Here is a 14744-nt window from a genome sequence, read left to right on the forward strand (position 1 = left end):
AGGAGAATTTTGGTGTTCATAAGCCACCTAGCCTTGTATCAGGTCCTCATGCTAATAAAAGAGTAAGTAAAATGGCAGAAGACTAAGGATAAGAGATTTCACTCTCCTCAAGAAGGAGATGGCAGGCAAATTATCTAATTAATAAAAACATCAAACTGCCTAGATGAGCAGGTGGCTACTTGAGGAGTCTGTTAAAGCACAAGCATAGGTGTGAACTTTTTTCTGATGACACAAATGGATGATTCACATCCGTTTCATAACAAAAATGTTGTAAATGCTTTATTACTGACATAACCAATCTTACTTGCTTTTAAGCTTTCGCAAATATAATGAAACACTAGAGTTCAGCATCCCCTGACACAGGAAATATAGAAACCTTAACTATTTTACAAGCATTTTCCTCTCATTTATTTGACGTTCATAACCAGCCTCACCTGGGAAGAACTATAGTCAGCATCCTAAAATTCTGGGGCTCTAAAGGACAACTAAGAAGTATGGAAAGACCCAGAAAAAACACAAATTGTCCAAACAGTCAATTAAACTGTAGTCTCCAGGATGGGGACACAGAATACAGTCGATTGGAGTGTCCATGTATCTAGTCATCAGTAAATGTTTTCTAATTGTAAGAAAACCCTCTGACCTTGAGAGACATTCCATCTTCCACATAAACAGGAGGAAAGCTGCTATTTCAGAAAAGAAATGGCTGCAAGGCAGCAGGTGTCCATTACAAATATAATTACATGGGCTATTATGTGTTAATATGGATCCTGAGATACTAACACTAGACTTCAATCAATGAAAGCTATCGCTTGACAAGCTTTTCAGCATTCACTTCACTGAAGAAGAAAGCAACCTAAAAATATCTTCAGGATGTAAGCTGAATCCCAAAGTAATACATGTTAAAGCTGTAATACTTTTAGAAGCATGAATACACTTGCAACACCACCTCAGTTCTCTATACAGTGTCAACAAGCTGAGCTTAAAAACTGATGATCTTACCTCCCCCATAGTGCAAATGACAACTTAAGCATTAAGTGGTTTAATATTTTGAAAAAGCTCTTGCAAAAGTACTTCAGTGCACATTTAGTGACTTCATTATAAATGTTAAGAGTCTGGTCAGACTTGTTTAAAATATGTTTTTAAAGTATTGCCTGTATGAATGAATTCAGACATGCTTTTAGAAAAACCAATATAATTACTTTTTTTTTCTCCACACAAAGCAAGATGGAGCAAATGTTTTTGACAGGATTTCATTAACTCACTTCAAATGGTACATAATCAGCAGGAAGCTTTTCCAGCATATCATCAGCCAGTCTGGCTACAACTGCCTCTCGGGTTTCACGTCCTCCACCAGAGCTATCTTTAGGCTGAATACTGAGGATGATGTCCAACACATCTTTGGAAAGTTTACTTTGGTAAGTGATATCTGCATTGGGGTGCAAACCAAACACCTCTGGTGTGTCATAAGCAGGAAGACTCTACATAGTAAAATATAAAAAGAGCACAATTGGAGAATGGGTTTATAAGCTAATTGTTAAAAAAAAAAAAACAGCAACAAAAAAAAACGCAAAAAAAAATATCTCCCTTACCTTGTAAAGTAAGAGGCTAGATCAAGCAGTTAGGGCAAATAACTTGCTGTGATCTATTTGTCATGTCACAGCCCAAACCACACCAAGGTTAACAACAAATTCAGTTTTAACCTCTATACGCTATTTTAAGAGTCAGCTTGTACTTTCATATATCTACACCTTTTACTTCTGTGAGGTTGTACCCAATGTCTGGACTCCATTCTATGCCCTCTTTAATAACTGTACGCCTTCAAGTATGTCGCTCAGGCAAATCACATGAAAAAGGAAAGGTTACTGTCATGACAATGATGATAACATTGATAACAACAATTTGTTGTTGCTAATAGATACGCAGACTGTTAGAAAGCAATAAAGACTCTGAATGAAAGTCAAAATACAGGTACTCAGAAGAAAAGACAAAATATAGGGACTCGGGAACCTGTCAGAAACAAGTAAATTGGGGGGGGGGGTTTGTGTTGAAAAGCTTTCATTTACCAACCTGTATGTACTGAAGATATTGATCCACCATAGTACATTTGGGTATGCTGTATCCTTTGTAGAAGCTGAATTCCTGACTGAATGTATTTTCACTGAACCAAACCTTTACAAAGGTGTTCATGAGTCTTTTGTCATAGTCATCTGTCACACGGCCACCATACTGGATCTCACCTATCATGTAACAAACAGTACTCCAGGAGATTCCCTAAAACCAAGCAGAAAGCACTGACTTTAGCTAATCCTCTTCTCACCTGTTTACATCTCCCTTAGTAAGAACAGCTGATATACCAAGTCCTGCATCTCTGTCCCTTTTGGAAGAAAATTATTTTCTTACTACTCTTTTTTCCTATAACCCTGCATTGCCAAAACACCTTCAAGGATTTCTGAAAATAGAATTCATTGACAACTAGTTCAAGAGGCTATTCCAGCATTTGGGCAAGAGGGATACAGCTACATTCCAATCATGCTTTCAACTTCACTTAAAATGCCAATCACAAAGTGATCTGCCACAGACCTCTGTATGACAAGTGACCATATGAAAGTGAGGAATGTAAAAGGAATTCTTAGTCATTTAAAGCAACTTTCCATTTCTTTATGCTGCCAAGATAAGGTTGGAGGAGCCAAATCTTATTACTTTTACTCAAAACTGATTTAAACAAAAGAATATTTAAAATACAGTGGTCCATTTTTAACTATCTGGCTTAATTAGCATTGAAAAGAAGGTCTATACTTCTAAGGTTTATATTTCTAGTTTTTGGGGGAGATGGCTGGGAGGGATTTTTTTTTTTTAAATGTACAGGTTAATATAGAAATTTAACATGCACAGGATTAAAAGTCTAATCTAAGCCTGCTGCTCTACAGACATGTATACATGGAATGTTGAATGTTTGTGGAAAGAAAAAAAAGAATAATTTAAAATCATGTTTGTGTTTCAGTTATTGGGAAACGTATATACATTCCACTACTAGAAAGATCCATCACCCTGATCCACCTTCCCCACAAAAACATTAATTACCTTCTTGGCATCCATGCCATCCAAGTGGTTTTGAATGAACTGCACAGTAGCATTGAAATCAGCTTGATTAAACTCATAGGGAATATTCCAACCCAGAGATCCAAACTTGCGTCTTTCTTGAACAGTGGAGTGTAGAAAGGCTACAGCATACAACATTGGTTTCCATTGTACCATGTCACTGACATCTAGTAAATCCTGGCTGACACCTATTGATTGTAAGTGGGCTTTATAAGAAACACAGTAATAGTATTTTTCAAAACCACTTCAAATCAGTACTAAAACATCACTCCTTGAGATATTCAGTTGGCTCTCTGCCTCTCCCAAGAGTAAATTATTGTCCTACACAGTGTTCTATGCTGGAGACAGTTTATAGCATGTTATTAAGTTGCTCAAATTAAGAGTAAACTTCAGAAAAAAAAAAAACCACAATTTACTAATAGCTGAATTCACATTAAGTTGCTTTCTGTACAGACTCTTTGACTACAGACCTTTATTTTATGCAGTGTAAAGAGCACTTAATAGCCAACAAAGATTAACATGTTGCTTTTCTGCCAAAAGACACAAGAAGATTAAAAATTTAAACACTTTGAACTGAGATATTAGAAGCTAACATTTGAGAAAAGAAAAAGCATTTCCTGTTTTGCTGTCCAATTAGTTCTGGCCACAGTACTTCAGCAGACCTTCTCTTCCTTTTAATTTTCCCAACTTCTAGCTCAAACCAAGGATCAAGATGTGTCCCGGCATTCTTGTGATCAGTTCCTCATACTAGCTTACACCTACTATCAGTGGCTACAATGTGACCACACAACACCAGAGAGTCCAAAAAAGAGCAAAACTTAACTTCAAATCATTACCACTCTAGCACTCACCACTATATGTTCTCTTTAGTCCAGCTCTGAGCCCTTGTGGTGGTTCATTGGTAAACTTAACAGACATTTGAAGAAGGGTGATGGGGAACTGCTTGTGAATTTCAGTTGTCATCCACAGTCGAAAGCTTTCATGGACAGTCTCTGTCTCTATTACAGTGTCCATCAACTCATCCAAAAAGTCAAGTCCAAGGTGACAGTTCTGCAGAAGTGCCCAACCTCCCTAGTTTAAAGCAACAGAATATAAAAAGTTATCAACATTGTTTACAAACTGAAATCACTAAAATCACTCTTCGTTTATGCTGTAGGTTAGGAACAAAGCCAACACATCTAAGCTATAGCAAAATATAACATGTTTAAGTGCTTATGAGAGCTGTTAAAGGAAGAAATCCTCCACAGTGATTTTGCACCACTGGCTCACCAAATCAAAACCAAGGCCTTAATCATTTGTTTTCATGTACAAACAGAGACCAGTATCCATAATAATGGTACACATGCAATTAACAAAGTTTTTTTTTCTCCAAGAGAAAGCTCATATGAGCTAAGCTGTGGGCTGTTCCTTCTGGAGGCATTGTTAGCTTGTTTGGTTTTATCATCTAAACAAGTGGTCCTTACTTGTCCAATCGGGTCTTCTCAGGTAGTCCCTACCTTTTCCATTTCGGTACATTTAAAACGTATCTGGATATGATTATAGTGCTGATAAACACTGATAAATCTGGACTTTCTAGGTGAACCCATGATTTCATTGATCCTAAATAAGGGAGTTCAGAAGTAGCTCGCTCCATAAAGCAAGCTGCTAAACGTTGCTCCTCACAAGAGTCACAGGCTTGGAAAAAAAACCAAATATACATACTTAATTAATCTATTGCTATCAATCAATAGATATCAAACTTTCTCATACAAATTACCATACTTCATATATACATACATACCTCTTCATTAAGAGGGTATGTGACACAGTGAGGGAAAGTAACTGAATTTCTCTTAACTAAAAAAAGGAACTCTTCTTCCCTATCTTTTGAATAAGTTTCTTCTCATCTGATCTGCTATTTAGCTCTTAATGTGAAGCTGTCAAACGACAATCCGAGGCAAAAGTCAGAGGAAAACTGGTTATACAGACAGGGAAGAAGCTCCTAACACAGGAGCGCAAGAAGTTTAATCTGTTCATCACATGAGCAGGCATAGCAGTACTATCACCTGATGGGCAAAGCATGCTAAATTGGAACATCTCAGCTTTTGTTTCTCATGCAGTAAATTTTATTCTTTAATTCTTCCATGTTTCACTTGTAAAATGCCTGTGCTATCAGATTGTCCATCCCAATTCAAAATCCAGACTACAGCAATACAAAACATTTTGCTATACAGCCTTGTTTTTCTCAAGGTTATGTAACTATCAGTAGTATATTTGGAATTAAACTTCTTCATTTAACAAAATATGTTTGTATTACTAAAAATACAAAACTGCAAAAAATGTTGTTAAATGCTTGCTGAAGGATATTTAATATTCATGCATTCCAAACGATCAATCCAGCTATGTTCACCAGTCAACAACCTACAACAAAAACTCCATTTTATATGAAAAACACTGATGTCTGCACAGCATCAAAAATTTTGTTATGGCCAATTAAATGACTGTGAAAAGACAGTTCTATTGCTTAGGACACTTATTTATACAAATAAATATAGGTTCTTGCATCAGCACTAACTACTCACCAAATAACTTTATTTCATGACAGGATTTTCATTTCTAAGAGTTTAATAAAAATACAAAAAACATTCAGATTTTTGTCTCTTACATGAGCCATTGTCTGCTGTAGAAGTTTACGAGCATGGATTTCTTGCCCCTGTCCCATGGAAACGTAACGTGTCTCTGCCTTCAGTCTTTTTCCCAAAGCAATAATTGAGTCCGTAGGATCAGAGCCCATGGAAAGAAAGCATATGAGAGGAGTACGTGGATCTGACTCTTCCCATGTCTTCTCCAAGTCCAAGATGACTCCCTCTGCATATTTCTCCCCCATAGCGTCAATGATGTATTTTCTTGCCTATATTAAAAAGGGTAAATTTAACCTGTGATGTAATCATTTAATACTGTTTTCTTCCCAGTGTAAATACAACCAATAAGTAGACTGAAGAGCAAAGGCTGCTATAAATTTATATCAGAAATACAAATATGCAACAAATTTATTTTTACATATTAATATATCATACTGTCTTTGAAGGTGTTATTTGTCACAGCCTTATAATACCAGTTAAAAAATATTCTAGTACATATATCTGCATGTATTGTTTTATCTAATACCCATAATTACAGTATAATAAAAATAATAACCTTACTAAACCTTTAGAAAGGTTTTAACAATTCAGATGGTATCTCCATTAGATAGCATAACTCCTAACCTTAAAATCTAGCTTTCCTTTCTAAATACTAGAGAAAAAAGGAGGAAAGGATAGAAGATATGCTTCAAAGGTGTTAGGTCTTTCCCACCTTCATGCTTAAACAATGAATTAATAGTAGTACTGATGAAAAGAACTGTCACTAAGTAGAAGATCCAAAGGAAGAGGTGAAGGCCATCTGTTATTCCTTATTTATTTATTTCAAAAATTGTTAGATTATTGTTCCTTTTTACTAAGAAATAGAAAAGGCTCTTTCAAACAGTCTGAGATGATCTCCCTTGTATTCTTTCCCACTACATTGCTTTTGTCTTAGACCAGTCTTTCCCTTAATACCTCTGTGTTACTTCTCAGAGACAAAAGATATTCAGCATTTAGCATTTGATAAACTATCAGTTTTCATAAAACCATTGTAAGATGAAAAGTGTATCTTGCCCCCTGCTAACAGAACTGAGGAACTAATTTTGCATGATCAGTTTCAGACACATAGCGCACATCTGAGACATTCATTATACAGTACCATTTAACCTTCTATTGACCGCAGTTACACCAATAATTGCTGAGACTTTCTCTGAATCCAGTCACAATGTCTAAAGGTTTGCACCCATAAAATTAATACCACACTTTTAGTGATGCATTCTGACTTCAGTAAATTGCCAACCATTGCTCTGAAATTGTCAGCAATTGTGTAATTTTTAGGTTTTTGCACTGGAGAAGAACATAAAGATTAAAAATAAGCTCCTAGAAGTTGATTTTTCTTAAAAATAGGTCTAACTATTTAATAAACTTTAATTTTATATTTCTCACCTTTCTAAATAGATGGCATTAAATTTAAAACGTTGAACAGACCTTTATATAGATTTTTCTAAGGTGGGTCTAATTCTTCCATGCAAGAAATGGTTCCTCAATTAAATTGTTTTCATGTTTTGTTTTCTCTCAGCCAACTGAGTTCATGAAGGCCTAATATGAGGACACTTGTACAATTCCAGTGAATAATATCGGCAAGGACAGTCAAAAATACCTTCTGAACTGATAAAGCAGAACTGGATAAACACATACATTTCCAGATGAAATCCTATCTCCATAGTAAAATCATTGGCTAATATTCGTTGAATATATTGGAATAATTTTGCTAACACTGCCCTTGCAACAAATGCATAAATTGTCTGAAAAGAATTTCAGAAAATGCAATGTAAAGGTCCATTACAAAAAGGAGTTTAGGATTAAATAAAAAAAGTACTGAACTGCAATCCTGTAACTACTATTCTAATGACACCTAAATAGACTATGTTGGCTATATAAATGTACCTGAGCTATGGTCCTGTCAGGACACCAAGACCTGATAAGAAGAAGATGTCTGAAGCAGTCCAGGGATTGACCATAGCCACTAGGAACCAGTTCTTCTTCAGGATTCTCACTATCAAACCAGGTTTTCCACTGTTTCTCTGCTCTGGAAATCTGCAGTTACACCATCAAAGGAGTAAATCTCACTAAACAGACAAGTCACATTTCAACTGCCAGTAGGTCACAAACTTTTTATGAGGGTCGGAGACACGTAATCCACACACAGGCATTTGTTTAGCAATGTTACTACACAGATTTAGTAAGGCTATTAGAGAAAGAGAGGATAAGCTTTCAGATTTTAAGTACAAAATTGTAGAATGCAACAATGCCCTTAAGTATTCGTATTCTGAAAAAATGAGCTACTACTCAGTATTTTCCATTAATCATATAATGGTATAGCAAGGTCAGAACACAGATAGCTAGGCTCAGACATAGCTTTGAAAGCACGAGGTACGTATCTTCTCCCCAAATGACTGTACAGAAGGTACTCTTCACATATACCAAATGTTATTTACTTACTCCATTAGCTACCATACACTTAGCGTCCATTAAGACTATTCACACAAGTGTTGAATTTACTGAACACTCTTTCCCTAGCTCTTAGTCCATGTAATCAGAGAAATATTGGAACAAGCATCATAAAACAGTGTAAGAAAGCACAACAGGGATGCAAGAAAGTCTAACAACCGGAAGAAGATTCAAGTTGCATTACATGAATTGGATAATAGCAAGTTGTATCCCAATCTGAAAGTATTATAATTATACAGAGTGTGAAACATTCTACTTTCTTCTTATTTTCCTAGGGTTTTTAAAGTCTTTTTATCAATACAGGTTGCTAAGCAGTCAGGGCCACAACTGTGGCTATCTGCTGACAGTTTCATTCTGTTCTATAAAATAAAGTTTCCCACCACATGCCTTGATCACTACCAGACGATCAGTGTCAAACAAGAGATTCCTTTTAAAAAGCTCTTACTTACTTGATCAAGAATATCTGAAAACTGTTTAAGTTTACTGAGCTCCACCAAGTTCAGCCAAGTCATATCCAGAATCCATTTAGCCGGCTTAGGAGGACAAGCTTTAAGATCTAGGGAAGCACCACCTGCAAGAAATTAGGAATTAGTTATAATTAGAACTGTTGGAAACACCCCCCCCCCAAAAAAAAAAGAAAAAAGACCTATTTGGAAAATGTAAACTATATACTGCAAGACTATTTCACATGACTAAGTCTTCCCGGTCCAGAGAAAGACTACTTAATAACTAAGGACAGTCATAAAGAAATTTCTGAGTTAGGTAACATGCAAAATTTATTTTCAAATCTTATTTTTCATCCTGCTCTAAAACATATTTTTTTTAAATCCGTAACAGCTTCCCATTACAAGCTAAATCTATTTTTTACTGTAAAAGAATAAGCTTGAATTTATGGAGAAAAAACTGAAGCAACTTAATTTCAATGTTTTTTTCTTTGGTTTTTTGTTGTTTTAGATAATGTAATAACTTTGCCAATAGGTACATTTGCCTTCTTTGGAATTCAACCGAAGCTAAAAGAAAGCAAACACAAAATTAAAAGAAAACACAACGTAGAAGAATCCAGATTTTTAATCATGAAGTTACAGGGGTTTTCTACCTTATAAAGTCATGCCACCTTTGGTGAAACAGAGTTTGTAGTTTGGTTAGTTTATATTAATTTTTTTTTGTGATGCACCTTAAACTTAATCTTTGTTAGCCAATTTCTCTTTTGAGGATTTACTATTTCTTTGTCCAACGTGCCTGAAAATAAATGCTTGATGGGAAAAGATATTCTGAAGATTCAACATGGAAAAATTAATAGTTATAATTCATAAATAAATGTTGCCTGGAAAATTAAGTATCTTGGAAAGGGAGTACAAAATGACTCCAAGCTTTCAAGTGAAGATACACAGTACTTGCATGCAGTTAAGACTAAAGCCATGAACTTGTCACATTCAGCTAAGGGTCTGACATTCTTTTAAACTGTTAGCATCACCTTCTGTTCCTATTTGCTTGCTCGTCCTCCTGCAGTTACCAAATAAACTAAAAGATGTTTAGTATAATAATAATTTTTCCAAATCAAACACATACCTGGTGGTATTTGAGCAGCAGACATAAACATCAACTGAAAAGATACTTAACTTTTCTTTTAAATTCTCACTATTCTCAAAGCTATATTTATCAATATTCAGTGTGCTGCTATAAATTAGAACTACCATACAATGTCTGTCACCAGAACAGAATGATAAGCATGTATTCTTTCAAGACTGGCTTCTCATGTGCAAAAGGAAGCAGCAGGTTGGGTAGGAGATATAACTACAGCTCACAAATTTTCTACAATAATATATGTGCTCTACTAAAAATTGTCCCGTAGTTCCAACCTTTAATAAGTGTCAGAAATTCTTCGTGCTTCACTCTGTTTCTTTGTATATCAATCTTCAATGTAAGTAATAACGTGAAAAGAAATTTGTGCTCCTCATAGAGTCCTCGAGCAGCATATTTGAACACTTCATATGTCATATGTTCAATAATATTAGTAATCCTCTTGCTAGTTATAGGGCTCTTGGTAGACCTGTTGGAAGAAATTCAATGCAGTTGAATGTCAATTTGCATAGGCTTTATCAAACATGAAAAAAAAAATAGATCACAAACACAGAATATCAGGCAGCAAGCTAGCAACAACTCTCATATTGAACGAGAAACAAAAAAAAATTCCTTTCTAATCAAGCCTTTCTGCATAACTGAAAATCAACACAGTATAATGGTTTTTAATTACCTAATGCCTAATTTTTAAGGACTGTAAGTACATTTGAAGGTTCTTTGCCTTGGTAACTAACAGACAAAGGCTTACGGGTATTTAAACTGACAATTCCTGTCGAGATTGTACCGAGCAACACTCTTCTTTCTGACATTAGTTTACAACAAATTTTTACTGTACTACAACCACCTCCAGGACTGGGTAAATACAAATGATACTTGTTGTTAGCTGAATTACCTGGCTAGGGAGCGGTCAAAAAGCCCCAAAAACTGCCGAAGCGAAGTCTGATACATCACATTGACCATGCTCATCTCAGTAATAAGGAAGTATAAGATGCTACCTCGAGTTGCAACTGAAGGACAGGAAATAAGACTGTGTTCAAAGTAGAAATGCAGAGCAGAAAACTTTAACTCTCTACAACAAGTACAGCGAGTTTAACACTAATGCTAACTGAAGATCCTTGAGTCGCTCCATTCTTTACTGGCCAGAAAAATAATTAAAACATTAATTTAATCCTCATTTATACATCAGAAAAAAAAAAATCTTTCCTGTAATTAATGCATACTATGTAAAGCCCAGTTTGCAAATATGAGCATATTCGGAGAGCATCTGGATGGTATACTGCAATATTCAGATCACCAGTAGAATATATAAAAAGTAAGATGGTTTGAAGTACTGTTTGAGTATCCAAACAAATTTCTCTTTACAGACTTTTACAGGAGTCATATAAAAGCCAAATGAACTATATTTAAACTTAGCCAGCACTGATTTAACTTTCAGCAGACATTTAGTTTTAAATACAAAGGTTTTACAAAATCTGCAATGATTAATGGTACACTAACTGTACCATTTTACACATTTCATGAAATTCCAGAGAGCATTTTTTTTCACTTTTTTCACATTTTCACCTGTCAGTTAAAAGCCAAAAGACTGACTATAATAACTTGAGGATCTATGACAGGATAAACAAAGCATTCATCCAAACAGATACAAAAAGCATTTACAATTACACTGGCCCCCTAAGAGAACGTCAACATGTTGAACCCAAGCATACAGTTACCTAAATACCCTAATGACTGGTCTCATTGACAGTCCATAAAAAGTGTCAACATTTTAACAGCTAAGACAGAACAAGCAAGCCCTCCCAAGTTTCTTACCCAGTAGACTACAGGGACAGGTACACTTGTATATAGAGCAATGGGAAGTCTAGGGAGAGACTAGATGATTCCATTTTATAAACTCCACATGAAGCATAACATTGACTATTTTCTCCACCATAGCTCAACATGACATTTCATAGATACATCTTACTTACAGGAAAACACAGGTGCTTCCCGCCCATTAAGGTCTTCCTGATCTCATCCTAGCATTTCTCTTACTCTAAGTATTGCTGTTTTAACTGTACGCTCCAGTGATTTTTTTTTCATCACTACCTTCACTCACCAGGTCTGTACTCTTCACGGGCTGAGTTGATCTGTACTTCGGTTTCAGCAGAAGTCTGCAGCTTCTGTGTTACCTCCTCAGCAGTCGTCTTAGTGTTACTCAATACAATTATTAGACTCTCATCATCTGCCAGAGAACCCTTAGTGCTTGTAAGTCGGAACAAAAGGTTATCTTCTAGGTCTTTAATCCTCCTTTTGTTCATAGTGACATCTTCAATAAGATCTGTTCTTTCTTTCTCTAATTCCTGTTGGAATACATATTTGGAAAACAGAAGAGTAATCAAAAATAAAAACAAAATAAAACAAGGTGTTTAGTTTTAAAAGTACTGATCCTACTAAAACGGTGTAGGTCAAGAGTAACTGCACTAATCTGGGGAAAGAATTCCAGCGGTATTTCTGACAGCAGGTCTATTGCCAGGTTTCTGAACCTGCTACGTAAGTACGCATTAACAAATCATTTCAACAAATATTATGGAACATGCTCATATCATGCCCTAATAGAATTAGAAGTTCAGAATAGTAACTGTTTTTCTTCTCTTTCTGTTTCAGACAAAGACAAGTGCAAACACCTTTCCAGGCACAGGATTTTATTTCACTCCATTTAATGCCATCCTCATTTATGCCCTGTTTTCCAATCACCATGTTGAAAATACAGTCTTAGTAATAATGAGCATCCTTAGTTAACAAATCAAGCATAAAATATTTCAAGAAATGCATCTAAAATACTCCTCCATCAAACAGGGATAACTTCAGTCTCTCACTAAAATGCTTCATTAATTAAGAAAATAAGGCATGTAGAACTCAAATCGAGTTGCTCCACTAGAAGTGTTTAGTTGATTACTTTTAGTAATACAAGCTGGGTGGTTTATATGCCTACTTTGTTTTCCAGCACTCATATATAAAAGATGAATACCTGTTGATGAATAGCTTTGCATTTAAAAAAAAACGCAAAACTGTTCAAAATATCTAGAAAAACATGTTCTTCAGAGATAAAAGGCCTTTTAGTTCATTCTTATACTACACTTAAAATTAAACTTTAAAAACTTATTACAAATTAATCCCTCAGAGATAAAAATACTCCGTTGAAACAATACAAAATGTTTCAATACAGTGAAGTAAAAAGAAAGAAAAAGGGAGAGGAGGGGTTAAGAGTCTTTCGTAAGATAAGGATAATTTGAATCTTATGAATCAACAATAAGTGAGCCAGTTGGTAGAAATATTAGCTATGTCTACAGAAGTATTCCTTCACTGTTTACAAAGGTCTGGTGGATAGTTTTAACAATGTCTCTCCAAAGTTGGAAGCTGTGCATTCACTCCACCTTTGCCAAGTCCACTTCAGCACTGCAGACAGGCTGCTACTATTCCAAAGAAACAGGGACAACACTAAGAAATACATGATCTCTCATATAGCACTAGAGGCATTATGAACCTGGGACCTTAGCTAAGCGTAAGGGACGGTTTTACTCTCCCATTTGAGTAGCCTTCATTTACACAGATTTCATAGAATCATAGAATCATAGAATCATTGAGGTTGGAAAAGACCTCTAAGATCATCGAGTCCAACCGTCAACCCAACACCACCATGCCCACTAAACCATGTCCCTAAGCGCCTCATCTACACGTCTTTTAAATACCTCCAGGGATGGGGACTCCACCACTTCCCTGGGCAGCCTCTTCCAATGTTTCACCACTCTTTCAGTAAAGAAATTTTTCCTTACATCCAATCTAAACCTCCCCTGGCACAACTTGAGGCCATTTCCTCTCGTCCTATCGCTTGTTACTTCGGAGAAGAGACCAACACCCACCTCGCTACAACCTCCTTTCAGGGAGTTGTAGAGAGCGATGAGGTCTCCCCTCAGCCTCCTTTTCTCCAGGCTAAACAGTCCCAGTTCCCTCAGCCACTCCTCATAAGACTTGTTCTCCAGACCCTTCACCAGCCTCGTTGCCCTTCTCTGGACACGTTCCAGCACCTCAACGTCCTTCTTGTAGTGAGGGGCCCAAAACTGAACACAGTATTCGAGGTGCGGCCTCACCAGGGCCGAGTACAGGGGCACGATCCCTTCCCTACTCCTGCTGGCCACACTATTTCTGATACAGGCCAGGATGCCATTGGCCTTCTTGGCCTCCTGGGCACACTGCCGGCTCATGTTCAGCCGGCTGTCGACCAACACCCCCAGGTCCTTCTCTGCTGGGCAGCTTTCCAGCCACTCTTCCCCAAGATTGTAGCGCTGCATGGGGTTGTTGTGGCCGAAGTGCAGGACCCGGCACTTGGCCTTGTTGAACCTCATACAGTTGGCCTGGGCCCATCGATCCAGCCTGTCCAGGTCCCTCTGCAGAGCCTTCCTACCCTCGAGCAGATCAACACTCCCGCCCAACTTGGTGTCGTCTGCAAACTTACTGAGGGTGCACTCAATCCCCTCATCCAGATCATCGATAAAGATATTAAACAAGACCGGCCCCAGTACTGAGCCCTGGGGAACACCGCTCGTGACCGGCCGCCAACTGGATGTAACTCCATTCACCACAACTCTCTGGGCCCGGCCGTCCAGCCAGTTTTTGACCCAGCGCAGAGTACACCTGTCTAAGCCGTGAGCCGCCAGCTTCTCGAGGAGAATGCTGTGGGAGACAGTGTCAAAGGCCTTGCTGAAGTCCAGGTAGACCACATCCACAGCCTTTCCCTCATCCACTAGGCGGGTCACCTGGTCATAGAAGGAGATCAGGTTGGTCAAGCAGGACCTGCCTCTCATGAACCCGTGCTGGCTAGGCCGGATCCCCTGGTTGTCCCGCACATGCCTTGTGAGCGCCCTCAAGATGAACCGCTCCATAATCTTCCCCGGCACCGAGGTCAGGCTGACA

General features: G+C 37.3%; 1 protein-coding gene across 1 annotated transcript in view; it reads right to left on the reverse strand.

The window, feature by feature from the left end:
* The window catches only part of DNAH5 (dynein axonemal heavy chain 5), a 164407-nt gene that overhangs the window by 8289 nt on the left and 141374 nt on the right, over window positions 1-14744 (reverse strand). The window contains exons 66-75 of the mRNA XM_076330347.1: window positions 11890-12133; window positions 10684-10798; window positions 10070-10260; window positions 8660-8781; window positions 7647-7796; window positions 5744-5989; window positions 3951-4170; window positions 3082-3287; window positions 2068-2271; window positions 1263-1478 (exon numbers count right to left, since the gene is read on the reverse strand). Coding sequence (XP_076186462.1) covers window positions 1263-1478; window positions 2068-2271; window positions 3082-3287; window positions 3951-4170; window positions 5744-5989; window positions 7647-7796; window positions 8660-8781; window positions 10070-10260; window positions 10684-10798; window positions 11890-12133 — 1914 coding nt within the window. The remainder of the gene's footprint in view (window positions 1-1262; window positions 1479-2067; window positions 2272-3081; window positions 3288-3950; window positions 4171-5743; window positions 5990-7646; window positions 7797-8659; window positions 8782-10069; window positions 10261-10683; window positions 10799-11889; window positions 12134-14744) is intronic.

Source organism: Aptenodytes patagonicus, chromosome 2 (assembly GCF_965638725.1).
Source record: "Aptenodytes patagonicus chromosome 2, bAptPat1.pri.cur, whole genome shotgun sequence".
Taxonomy (NCBI): Eukaryota; Metazoa; Chordata; class Aves; order Sphenisciformes; family Spheniscidae; genus Aptenodytes; species Aptenodytes patagonicus.